Source organism: Alosa alosa, chromosome 2 (genome assembly GCF_017589495.1).
Source record: "Alosa alosa isolate M-15738 ecotype Scorff River chromosome 2, AALO_Geno_1.1, whole genome shotgun sequence".
Taxonomy (NCBI): domain Eukaryota; kingdom Metazoa; phylum Chordata; class Actinopteri; order Clupeiformes; family Clupeidae; genus Alosa; species Alosa alosa.
The window spans coordinates 12479061-12492020 of record NC_063190.1 but is presented as its reverse complement, the minus strand read 5'-3'; the positions used below and the strand labels follow the sequence as shown (position 1 = coordinate 12492020).

General features: G+C 40.7%; 2 protein-coding genes across 3 annotated transcripts; both read right to left on the bottom strand.

Moving 5' to 3' along the window:
* Positions 1-546: 546 nt before the first annotated feature.
* Positions 547-2155, bottom strand: bsx (brain-specific homeobox). Its single transcript, XM_048237672.1, has 3 exons — positions 1748-2155; positions 1101-1291; positions 547-1008 (listed from the first exon to the last, which is right to left on the bottom strand). Exons 1-3 carry the CDS (start codon positions 1998-2000, stop codon positions 766-768), a joined length of 687 nt encoding a protein of 228 aa, XP_048093629.1. The 5' UTR covers positions 2001-2155; the 3' UTR covers positions 547-765.
* Positions 2156-4136: 1981 nt separating this feature from the next.
* Positions 4137-7121, bottom strand: lim2.1 (lens intrinsic membrane protein 2.1). 2 transcript variants are annotated; one of them, XM_048237523.1, is made up of 5 exons: positions 6972-7121; positions 5803-5984; positions 4830-4979; positions 4516-4650; positions 4137-4399 (listed from the first exon to the last, which is right to left on the bottom strand). In XM_048237523.1, the coding sequence occupies exons 2-5, from the start codon at positions 5975-5977 to the stop codon at positions 4338-4340; spliced, it is 522 nt and encodes a 173-aa protein (XP_048093480.1). In that variant the 5' UTR covers positions 5978-5984; positions 6972-7121; the 3' UTR covers positions 4137-4337. The 2 variants fall into 2 exon arrangements, with proteins under 2 accessions (XP_048093480.1, XP_048093481.1); XM_048237524.1 differs by having other exon boundaries at positions 5803-5993; positions 6972-7111.
* Between the last annotated feature and the right edge of the window lie 5839 nt (positions 7122-12960).

Here is a 12960-nt window from a genome sequence, read left to right as displayed (position 1 = left end):
AAATGGGGGAAAAATATCATGCCAAAACCTGAAAGACTTGGTGCTATATTAGGAAATGAAACATAATTGAAAAGGGGATTTCTACAAGGAAAAAACTATCTAAACGTAGACGTCATGATCATGGTCGTCATAAATGTTAACTTCCTAGGCGGCCGCATTAATGTGAACAGGTGCCCCAAAAGAAAAGGAAAGAAAACAGGCAACAATGAAATGACAAGGCTCCAGAGAGCGGAAATAGCAAATTTGTTAATAACAGGAACCATTTACCATTTAATTTGTAAAATTGCATACACATGTATTCAGCAATGGATATTATCAAAGCAAAGTACATGCACTTACGGGGAACATGATGGGGAGGATATAAACAAAAGGGAAAATAATTTACAATAGACATATTTGAAGCATTAGTCCAGTAACAATTTATATTTTACTGTTTGCATTTACATTGTTTATGCTAATACATTATTATTATTATTATTATTATTATTATTATTATTATTATTATTATTATTAAGCTATTATTATTATTATTATTATTATTATTATTATTATTATTAAAGGCTAGGCCTAATTCTTCATAAGCAATGTATTGCCCCTGTCTTTTTTCAACACAACTTCACGTATACTTTTTACAACCACTCCAATAAATATTGACATTTTGAAGCAATAATAACCCATTATAAAAAAGTATATAATTTTCTCTAAAAGACATGAACTATGTACATTGCGGTTAGTTTTATTGTCTCAAAAATCACTTGCATTAGGCTATAGTAGATGTTCAGGTGAACACACGTCATCTTCAATATCAACGTCGTCCTCGTTTTCGTCCAGTATGTATGTGTCCGGACTCAGCCCATGTTTAATATCATCAGGGCACTTTTCGTTAATTTCGCTTTCACAAGAGTTTTCCACAGATCTGTCTAATTCGCTTGGGTTTTTCTGGTCGTCTTGGGTTTTCCTCAGTTGTTTTTTATGCTTCATTCTTCTGTTTTGAAACCACGTTTTTACCTGTGTGATAAAAGATAACCTTTTTATAAACAAATTCATTCACATAATTTAACGCGCAGTATTATTTATAAACTGGCCTTTTTTTTCCTCACCTGCGTCTCCGAGAGACTTAGCGCTGTGGCTAACTCTACGCGTTCGGGCGTGGATAGGTACCGCTGTATCTCAAACCTTTTCTCCAGTCCAGATAACTGGGAATCAGAGAAGACGGTTCGGGCTTTCCTGCGTCTGCAGTGTTTTCCTGGTAACTCTGGATGGTGCTGAAAGAGGGCAGGCATTTGCATACCTGCACAATTAAAAGTTTTCGTTTTTAAGACGGTGTACGAAAAAAAGCTGATTTGACATGGTATTCTTTAGGATTAGCCTATAAAAGAGAAGACCGATAAAAAAAAAACTAAAATAGTTTTATCATAGGCTACAAAACATATGTCTTTGTATTTTTTGTAACAAGAATAACAACAATTGGATAATAATAATAATAATAATAATAATATTTTTGCACGAATCAGGATGCAAGTGAGGGCATTACTGTAGGCCAATATAGGTCTGTCCCCAATGCATTATTATTTCTTAGGCTGCTCAATCAGGTGAAAAGAATGACTGACCTAAATGCAAAAGCCATTGCCAGATTTCTTGTAATGACATTTTTTATAGTCTTTGAGCACAGGTCTGGCTTTGCCATTCGTAATGCTGGAGTTAGGCTACCTATCATCTAAGCAGATTCTTTTGGTAGGCTACTCACCTGATGTGAAAAAGTATGGATGATTCTCAGGCTTGTGAAGGGGGTGATGTGGATGGGGCGCCAAAATTGGTGTCGGCATCAGAGGATATCCATAATCCAGAAGAGGCATCCGAGACGTGAAAGTGCTGGGAAAGGACGAGTGAAAAACCTCGCGGAGAGGCTTTGGTTTATGCAACAAAATATCTTCAATAAAGAACGACGTAGACCGTTGTGTTGGCATTTGTGGGACAGGTGACGTGTAGTTGAGATTCATCTTAAATTGTCTGGAAAGGGCAACCAAAACGAGTCCTGAGGGTCCGGGAACTGCCTTGAAGTAACTCTCAGCCTAAATATCCACACAATCTGACAGGTCTTCCGTTTCCGAGAAAGTTGAAACACTAAGGGTAATCTTTGTGACAAAAAGGTATGTAGCCCTCTGACAGATAGATTACTATTTATTGAGGCAGAATGACAGCAACAAACTCCAGCCTGCATTTGAGCTCAGCCAATGGCGCGACTGCTGGGCGGGGGATTGAATTAGTTCTTTATGGATTAATTAGACGGACGCGACAAGAGGGAGGGTCGCTCACCATGGTGCTGAAACAGCCTTCCGACCGACCGAAAGCCTGCATTTTGGCGACGGCTGTTATGGATTAGGCTATGCCCGTTATAGGGTTTTAAAGGAAACTTTCACCAGTGCAAAATAAAACTAAATAATCTATTTTTTTTTGTCAGCCCAGTGGAGCTGCGACAATTGTAGGTGTTGCAGGACTGCAGAAATGAATGCGACAACTGTCTCCCTTTTAAATTAAAACTAACCAAACGTTGGAGTGGGAGTTATTTAACTCTGTGCATATTGATTTACAAATTGTATAGGCCTATGCAAGAGTAGGCTACAAAATGTAGGCTATAAAATGCCCTAATATATCAGCATGTCAAACTATCAAATTATCAATGCTTTGTGTTTCAGTGGCGGCAGAGTAAAGGTAATGTTTGTTTTAATGAGGATTTTATCTAAACAATAGAATCTAAAATAGTGAGAAAAACTATATTATTTTACGTTTATAATAACATAGGTCACGCGTAAGAAGTCCTTGCATAAATGGCATAAAAATGTAGCGATCGTGTCTCAGTAGTAACTGCTCTTAAACAGTACTGTCCTTTCACGTTTGGGATAAGCAGTGGCACACAAGAGGGGGCTCCTCTTCCGTCTCCTCTGTGGCCGCAGTAATTTGTTGTTATCATGTTGTCGTCACATTTCCAATCATGGCGCTTAATGTTAAAAGTGTCTTAATATACCCAGAATTCTTGCAGCAATGCTATTAGATAATTAGAGGGGATGTTTAAACGGAAGTAATAATCCTTCCGCGGAGGAGAGGATTTTGGTTTGATCAGGTGGACGCAAATTAAGTGCCGTGTTCAATTAGTCATGAAAATATATTACTCTAGCAAATACAAGACACGCACTCCATATGCATGAGCTTGTAGCCTAACAGCCTGATGAATTGGGACATTATTCATTCCAAACTGACAATATAGCCAAACTTTAATCATTACCGAAATAAGACTTCAAATGACTTTTCTTGTTTCAGTCTCAGCCATGTCTCAACAAAAAAAAAAAGTCTCAACAAATTGGCCTAGGCTTGATACACTGAGCTACACAATGGCGCAAGACACAAGCTACATGGCTTTAGACTGTTGTTGTCGCAACTAGGCCTACATGGCAAAATACATTTTATTTTATAGTGTTTACCTGAGACTTCCCTGATGATAAGACCCACCTGCGTCCTATGCCTGATTACTTGAACAGCACGGTAACTACTTGCTTTTAGAGGAAAATGAGAAAGTAAATGAATTAATGGTGATGAAATCGTCTTTAGGTGTGTAGTCAATAGAATCCGTTCGAAGGGGGAGTTAAGCGGCTTTTAACAACCATTTCATCAAGTGAAATTCAGAGCCGGCTGAGGAGGCAACATTGGCTCGCTTTAAAGTGGTGCATCTCTAAGAGGCTTGCATCAGTACACCTGGAATGTGGGATCTGTTCATCTTAAAAGTATATCCATGGTGTAGTTTTCTGTTATTTCATAAAACGTTTTATTGTCCATGACACACACCACTCTCTCTCTCTCTCTCTCTCTCTGTCTGTCTAATTTTCACATGCTGATTTTGAACATCTACCCATTGAAAAAACATCTGTTATCTGTTTTATCCACTATGAGCATTTATGTAGTTATATCATACACTGCTTCATAAGTTGAAAATTGCCGTTTTCTTTTGTCCATAAAAATGTAAATAATGCCAGTTTATGATCATTTTAATGATCATTTTAACCATGGAATATTCCAGAATGTCAGCAAAAATGGACACAATTTCTTTTATGAAAGTGATTGTTAGATACATAACACATGAGTTTCACTAGAATGAGGATACCTGAGTAATGTTTAATTTGCAAACATTGAGTACAAAATAAAGAAGAATGTTTTCTTCTCCATCCTTTATTTAAATAGCCTAGTGTCCAGTGTCCTAGTGCTCGACAATGCCATGCTCCACAGTCGATGCTTTACGATGCTGGGGTTGAGTCCTTGAAGCAAACTAGGGTGATTTCAGTCCTCTAATGTGTGTTGGAACTTCTTGGGCACTCATGCATCCGATAAGCACACATGTAGAATATACCTAGAAATCAATACAAATCAATGAGTACTTTACATAGTCCAATAACAATGGGCAACAAAACATAATGCACAACAATCAGAAACAGACAGCTATGTTGATTATTGCTGCTTATGTACCTGAAAAGAATGTGAGTACCACTGCCACCCAGCCAATGATGTAGGACCAAGAGAATCGCCAGTTTCCATAGCGTTTGCCATAGTAATTTACTGTCACGCCAGTGTACACCGCCATTGCCAGAAATACAAAAAAGCCTACAGAGAAGTGAAATATATACATATTTCGTTGTAAGTTTCACACTATTTACCTCTCAAGTAGGTCACCATTTAGAAATCTGGTTAGAAATGCCTTGAAATTCTCTAGGAAATTTTTGTTTTAATCGATGGCAAACTCCTAGTTCATAGTTGTGTAGATGACAATGGAAACGACTTACATGAGATGAAGAATAAAACGCCTGCAGCAAAGGTCTTATCAAATCTGTCGAAGGAGGAGTAGTGGATGAAGGCCATGATGCCGATGATGATGCCTATGAAACAGGCCAGCAGGGATAGGATCATGCATGCTCGAGTGGCATCCCAATAAGCTGCGGGGGAATGAATGAGTGAATGATAAGTGGAAAAACATATTTGCATGCATGTATACAAATCAGTGTATTGTAGACATTTACAACTGGATGAAAAATGAACAAATGAATCATTGAGTGAATGAATGCATGCATGCATGAGAGAGACATTTCCATAGTGCTTCTGTTGATACCCAAAGCTCACTCCATAAATTATAGGGGGGCCAATCTTAGCACTACCTCCAAAGCGCCCTCACCATCCACTGCGTGGTGCCTGCAGAGGGTGGCTGCTGACTCTAACATGACTGGTGTTGATCAAAGGCCAGCAGAGTTAGTTAGTGTTGTGATGTGTAACAGTGTTGTGGCTACTTCAGTGTGATCAAATGAGCATAACCACATGTAGTACACTTGGTTAATAGTGGTCAAATTTAATTGTCTTTGATAATACTTTCAAATAGTGTGATCCCCATAAAGTTATTTGGACAGATTAGTTTCCGGTTGAATTTCAAAATGATTCAATTCAGTTGGTCTTCTTATCTATGATAATGTATTGCTATCTATTATGGTTTTGGTATGAATGACATTCCTGTTTTAATTTTTTAAGTGTGCATGTTTATGGTATTGTAAAACACTTGGTGTAAAATACAGTCCTTTAAAAATTAACATATTGTTGTGAACGTTAGAAAATTAATGTCATTAAGTCATAATGTATCTTAATTTTCCATCATGTTCATGAACCGGATTATGTTTATTTACATATATGAAATGGTAAAATGGAACAGACCATATTGCTGATGACCATAACAAAGTAATTGTGAAAAGCAGCACAAAGCAGGACTCTCACCAATGCTGTCAGTGTGTGTAAAGCATTTGGAAGGCGTGCAGTAGCGCCAGAGGCCCTGGTGCATGTAGTTGTTTGAGTGTCGGTACTGCATCCAATAATCTGTTGCTGTGGAAACAATGAGGAGTATATTCCCTACGCCAGCACAGAACAGCCCGCCTCCCATGAAGCTGTACATCCTGCACCTGCAGAGGCTCAACAAACACACACACACACACACACACACACACACACACACACACACACACACACACACACGCACACAGAGAGAGAGAGAGAGAGAGAGAGAGAGAGAGGCACACACGGAAATACACACACACACACACACACAGACACGCCGTTAGAGAGAGAGGGGGGGGGGGGAGCGAGAGCCGTTCAGAGCATCAAGGGCCAGCAGCTCTCCTCTCATCCGAGCAGCACTTCAGTGGGAGAGGTGTAAGTGTCCGTAATTGCATTGTAATGAAGACATTATTTCCACCAGATTGAACTGGGGGGTCAGGGGCATGAATTCACAGACATGCTCCGCTCTACTACAAGATCAGTCAGCGCGTGTTGGCAAAGCACAGCTATGAGGAGATGTGTTGACTTTTCAAAGGCTATTATGGAAAGATAGTCTGCGAGCATAATGGCATAAAAATCATTTGTGATACTGGACACACACATAGTGGTAATGCTCAAAACCCTAATGACAGAAAACACAGTATCAACACAGTTGAACCACGTCAACATCAGAAGCACTGGTAAATAAACAGTTGCATATATTTTCTCTATTTTTAAGCATATGAAGAAATATTTTTAGAAACTGTGTTTTCTTGTTATTGATATACTTTGAGATTGTAATGGAGAATTGTTTGAAAGACATTGAACATATTTATAGCAAGTTATTTTTCATTTTGTGTGAATATCTTTATCTCCACTACCTATTTCTACTGGCTAACAATTAAATATCTGATCAAAAGTGTCCACAACATATTAAGAGAAGTTAAGTACATGGACTTAACTTCATTGTAAAAATTACTTTAAGGATTCCTGCATTAAAGATGTAGTGGTCTTATAGATCTATCCGGCTGCCACATATTGATTGAACCCTGACCCCACAATCAATATGAAGTGACACCAGATGAACCATCATGTCTCCCTTTATCTCACATGAATAAATATCTCTCACTTACCTCAATTCACCACGTTGATGAAGACTGAATGACTCGGTTAAACCTCGGCAGGATAAAGCAAGGCCCTACAAGGGTAGGACAGGCTGGTGCAAATAGCGCTTTAACACGCGTGGCCACTGGTGAATAGGGGAAACGTTGGAAAGAGCAAAAGAAGCGACCGGACACAAAAGGCCAGAGGCAAAGTGGTAGCCAATCAGAAAAGGACTAGTTTTTTGTGGTTTGGGAATCTGCTGAAAAAACAAAACTATGCGGGAGCCGGCAGGTTTGAAGTGATACTGATGACTGGATGCTTTCCATTGAAAGCCACGGGCTGACCGCTCTATAGAGGAGAGGAGGCCAAGCGTGAAGAGATCGCAGCGCTCGCTATAGAGCCCAGAACTATGATATTTATTTTTTCAAAACAAAGACCGATATTTTAATACAGCTACACAACTATATCAATGACCCACACTTCCAAATCATGGCTGGAAAAAAAAAGCATCGCTGAATTTTGATCAGAGGAAGAGAGATCTCCACGCACGGCCATATCACTAGTTATCACCAGGCAAAATGATGAAGGGAAACGGTGCATTACTACCTGTGCGCTCTGGGCCCCAGCACAAGAGGGAAGAGTAATGGGGCCAAAGTGGTGGGCTCTCAGAGGCCAGTCAGATGTGCTACTGCCAGCATCCTGTTGGAGATAGCGCTCCATGAAAGAGCGCACTGCTCTGAAGCCTCACAGACTTTTTTTCCCCTCCACCACCACTGTGGTACCATGTGGGCACTGAATGGGTGTTGAATGGCTGGCTCACATCATGCCAAATCACATGCCATATCAGTCCTGCTTGGGCCCCTGCACCTAAACACAGCCTTGGCCCCGGCCTAGAGCATTATAGAAATCAGCACAACTCCACCATCATCATCATCATCACCATCCTCATCCTCATCGTTCTTTGTCAGCCTGTTGCTGTCCATACCATGTTATTTGCACATTTCAACACAACCCTTACCATCACCATCATCACCATCGTTATTATGATATATTAATCCTCCATGCCATGTTACTTATGAATGTCAACACCACCCCAGCATCATCATAAAAATATTGTTATGATTTAGAATTCTTCTTTAGTCTGTTGCTGCCCATACAATGCATTAAAAAAATGTTACGTGGGCAAAAGTTAACACTGTTCTTGTAAAAAATTAAGGTTGAATTTTTTACTTGCCCTTATGTCCGTTATGGATTATTTTCCTCTCCAGGGAGACATTCTCTTGCCAAGAACATAGCAACCTGAAGATGAAAGGATGAGAGTGAGTCCATTACATGCATTAGAGCTCAGGCCAATTGATGACTACAAACTACAGTGGGAGAGGACTTTTTTTCCAAGGATGTGAGTGCTGTACTTACTTCTAACTTCATTTTTATAGACTACCGCCTATTCTCTTCCATTTCAGTCACTGCCTCAGGAGGGCATTTGATATCGTCCTCTGCTATCAAAGTGGACAACATTTCCCGGCAATGGAGGAGCAATTCCTCTGCAAATACATCTGGCTTTTCAAAGATGAATTTTGTTGTGGAAAGTACACATTTATGCGTTTGCTAGAGAGAACTATATACAAACTGGTAATAAAGAGGCCTTTTGTAATTGGTTGTTTTGATAATGTTAATGAAAGATTAAGTGTAACATTGCAGCCTTGTAGTATTTCCTTTCAATGCTGCAATTGTAAACGTTATTTTGATTTGTATTTTACTTCTATTAATTACACAACACAGTTTAGAAATGTATTTGAACATCATTCTCAACATTACAGGAAATTGTATCAGTTGTGACAATATCCTGTTTGGGTCTAAACAGTACAGATGTTGAAGTCATGTACTTGGTTAGAGGTGTCATCATTAGAAAGCTCACTAAACCGAGAAGATGACGAAGAAGAAGTCTGACTGCCATGTACACAACTACAGTAAAATCGGTCTAAATGTTGAGTCTGATATATACAGGATTAACTTGATGCTCACATTCTACAAGACTGAGGAGGATGCAAATGCAGGATGTTGTCGAGGGTAACACAATTAAACAGATATACAGACAAAAAAGAGGTCAGACATCATTGGACAACATTACTCATTTATTTAAAAGGAAACTGCTCTTTCAGACATCTATTTGGGATGTGTCTATTCGAGACTTCAGAGGTTAAGCTTTACATTAAAGACACATGTGTTTTTATTTGGTTAAGATCATTTTTAGTGTATTTTAAGAGCATTTTCTTTCTCTTTATGGAATGGTGCCCCTCACACATCCTACTTCAGTCGTGACCTCTCAAATTTATTAACTGCAGCCTGGAAAAATGTCTTTGAATCCTTTGAGTTGCCAGGCACATTTCCCCTAAATGCCTAAATCAACTCTTTAGGAGTTCGTTTCGGTGCCTGCGGATGCCTAATTTGCGGACTAAGTGCTTCCAGCGTTTTCTCCGCATTTAGTCAGTACCCCTTAATCAAAAGAGCAGGCAGACGGCACTTCCGCCCGCTCCAGCCAGACATTGCCACGAATGTGGCATAAAACCCATCCACTTAACCACTTAAATGAATATATCAAGAAACTAATTTGCCATTGTAATTGCACGATTTATCAAGACGCGCGCTTACTTTGCCTGTTCCATTTTGGTTGATTTCCAATGTGAGCAAACATTAGATTGATCTATGAAAGCCCACAGAATCACAACACTTAAGTCCTTTCATTTTCTCCTGTAATTAAATAATTGAAATTCCTGTCACTGTCTGCTCTTAAGTGATACACAAACACTACACACACACCAGGGACTAAAGGATTGTTTTTTTCTCTCTCCCCAGTACCCTTTCTTCTCTTGTTATCGTCCTTTCTCCTCCTCCAGTTCCAAGATTCGTTCCATTTGGCAAACCTGAAAATAGGTCAGTGCATGTCCATTTTGTGGAGATTTACTGGTGCCATTAAGTGATTGCTTGTAGAAATGACAGGGGGGACATTTCTCCTGATACATTTCCTGAAACACTGCTGCCGCACATTAAGGACACATTATTGGGTCCTATTTTCTCCCAGCTGCAAGGATATCCATTAGAGAGCCTCTGAGCTCCTAAATTTTTCCATTTTCTCTCTCACCAAACTTGACTTCACATATTACTCTCGGCTCTGTTTTGTAATTTTGAGCAACAAATTATATCAGGGAAAAGCTATCTCTCTCCAAATGTTCCTTCTCGCCATGCTTATTTGTTGTGACTGATTCTGAAGTGTCAAAATGGACATATCATTACCTCTAATGGTGATTGATGGATAGTGTCCCTCAAAGTTTTTGTGAGTCTGAAAACAAAGTCTGGCCGCAGTTGTCATTTCAGGGTTAGGCTCATAAAGATAATTATGTATACTGTGTGGGATTTTATATTTCTAAAGTGTTCTTTGAAGTGAAATATTTATTACTGATATTTGGATTTTCTGTGTTATAACATAAAAAGGATTTACCGGTAGTCAGGTTGCTCTTCAAGGTGTTATACAGGCAGATATATGCAGTAAGTAATTCATTCATTCTTCCATTTCTTCCATTGTCAGACAAACACCAACTGCAAACAAAAGGAAAGACAATATTCAAATAAACATAAATTATAATGTAAAACGTAAATAACAAAATTAAAAAAACAAACATTTTTTTCAAAAGAACAGGCAATTTGTTTAGAAACAGTCCATTGTAACTGGTATAAAACTCTGCAATCAATCAGATAAATTAAAAGCAAATGTTCACACACACACAGAAAGCCAAGTGAAAATCTCTGAAGAACACAATTGCCTGGGCAACAGAGGTCAGGCGGCACGAGCCCCCCACGTCTCTGACATTCTCATCGCGCCTCGGCCGTTAATTCAGTCATTGTTGCTTGTGCGGTCTCCTGGGGTCCTATCAAGGACTCAATATCCACTGCTTAACCAGTGGCCCCTGTCAATTCACACACTGCCCAGTCCCACTGCCTCCGGTGCTCACAGTCTTGAAGCTGGGATGGAGGAGGAGGAAGTGGTGGTGATGGCGGCGGAGGAGGCGGTGAAGGAACCTCTCCCACCACACACCCTGTCAAAGAGGGCATTATTACCCTGTAATTGTGGAAGTCAAACCCAATTAGGCAAATACGGGGGCAGATGCCTGCCTCTCTCCCCTCAACCCTCCCTCCCTCCTGCCCTCCTCCCAGGCACTCTGCATCACAAGGCCTCAGCAGTGCGAAAGCAACGAACCCCGTCAGGGGAGACATGTTGGTAATTGAGTTCTCACTGATCATTTGATCCTCCTAGTGAGCAAGAAGAAAAAACGACAAGGTGCCCAGGCAGGTCTCATCTGTAGCTACTCTGTGTGTGTGTGTTGGGGGGTGGGGGTGGAGTTTCTGGAGTTTCCCAGACTCCAGGGAGAGTCAGCAGCACTTAATCCATAAGGATGAGGATGACAGGATGAAACAGAAAAGGACTAAAATGAAACACGGAGACCCATGGCTTAGTCACTCAAAACACTCAAAAACCTCACCCACCCACCCACTGGTTTCCACCCAGGCACCACGCGAAGATGGATGACCTTTGCATGTGTTCGTTCCACACGACTGCTCACTCGCTACTGTGTAAGCACCGAGGGTGGGGTGGGGGGTGGGGGGGTCTCCACTGACATGTCCTTCATTCATTCTATTAATTGTTTCACCCAAAATGAATAGAATGAATGAAGGACATGTTAGTGAAGACCTTATAGAAAATCAACCTCAGCGGAACCATCTTTGGGGGAGCTATGAGATGGTGTTTAAAATGACCACTGCTAAGACACTGTTAAGTTGAAAATGAGAACAGAAACATTACTGGCCAGACTGTGGTTGGTGTAGTGCTCAACACCAGCACTGCAAATGCACATTCCCTTAATTAGCCATGTCAGACCAGGGAGGGGAGAACACTTGCTCTGTTGGTTTGAGGGTGTGCCAGCTAATGTCTCTATTTGTGTTGTCCACAGAAAGGAAAGGTCTTCACGGGTCAGTGGAGGTCCCGCTAGTCTGAATGGAGGTGGTGCCATGTATGCCTCTGCCTGTGTGTGAGTGTGTGTTGGAGGTGTGTGTGTGTGTGTGTGTATGGGGGCTGCTTTTGTTTGTGCATGTGTATTCCTATGTGTGTGCATTTGTGTGAGTGTGAGAGAGTGTGAGAGAGAGAGAAAGAAAGAAAGAAAGAAAGAAAGAAAGAAAGAAAGAAAGAAAAAGAAAGAAAGAAAGAAAGAAAGAAAGAAAGACATATTCCTGTGTGCAGTGAATGCTGCTGTTTTCTGTGCCCCTATATTCCTGCCTGGAACCACCCCACCCCACCCAACCCCCCCTTTCCCCCCGTCTCCCCAGGATGTATACAGAAGCAGAGTCAGACAAAACCCAGCTCCCCCCAGCCAGCCCTCCTCATTCAGCAGCCAGGCTAGGGAGACCTCGGCCCCTCGTGGGGAGGATTACGTGGCCAGTGAGGGGACAGGCAGAGGGATCAGTGGGCCAGTGTCCCTCCTTCCTGTCTCCCAGCAGTCCCCCGCTTCCCTTAAACCCCCCAGTTTCAATCAGTTGGGGATCTTGAGCAGGTGACTGGCCGCCTTATAGTGATGGAAATGTGTTGGACCTGTGGAGGTTTTTAAAAAAAAAATTATTAAGCATTTGAGTTCACAGACCTTTGGTTCACAGACCTTGTCCAGGCTTATGTTTGTTGCTGTTTGAAAAAGTGTTATCTAACAATCATTTGTGGCAAAATGTTAATACAGAATGATCACAAAGAATATGCTGTTTTGATTGGATCTCTTATTTTATTTGTGCTTCTGTAATTTGACATTTTATTGCTTTCTCATATTTTCTCAATTGTGCCCGTTTAAAGTGCTGGTCTCTACATCTGTTTTGGTTTACCATTGCTAAGTGACCTCTAAACAGCCAATTAATTATTGTCTCCATTAACAGCCGACATGTTTTCTATTTATCTAGCTGTGGAGGCAAGGTTTAATGGGT

Coding starts and splice junctions, on each gene's coding strand:
- bsx (XM_048237672.1), bottom strand. CDS start 2,000: ATGAATCTCAACTACACGTCACCTGTCCCACAAATGCCAACACAACGG. Junction 1,292..1,747: donor TCCATACTTTTTCACATCAG/GTGAGTAGCCTA, acceptor TTAATTGTGCAG/GTATGCAAATGCCTGCCCTC. Junction 1,009..1,100: donor TAAGTCTCTCGGAGACGCAG/GTGAGGAAAAAA, acceptor TTTATCACACAG/GTAAAAACGTGGTTTCAAAA.
- lim2.1 (XM_048237523.1), bottom strand. CDS start 5,977: ATGTACAGCTTCATGGGAGGCGGGCTGTTCTGTGCTGGCGTAGGGAAT. Junction 4,651..4,829: donor CGTTTTATTCTTCATCTCAT/GTAAGTCGTTTC, acceptor ACTTCTCTGTAG/GCTTTTTTGTATTTCTGGCA. Junction 4,400..4,515: donor GGTACTCACATTCTTTTCAG/GTACATAAGCAG, acceptor ATTGATTTCTAG/GTATATTCTACATGTGTGCT.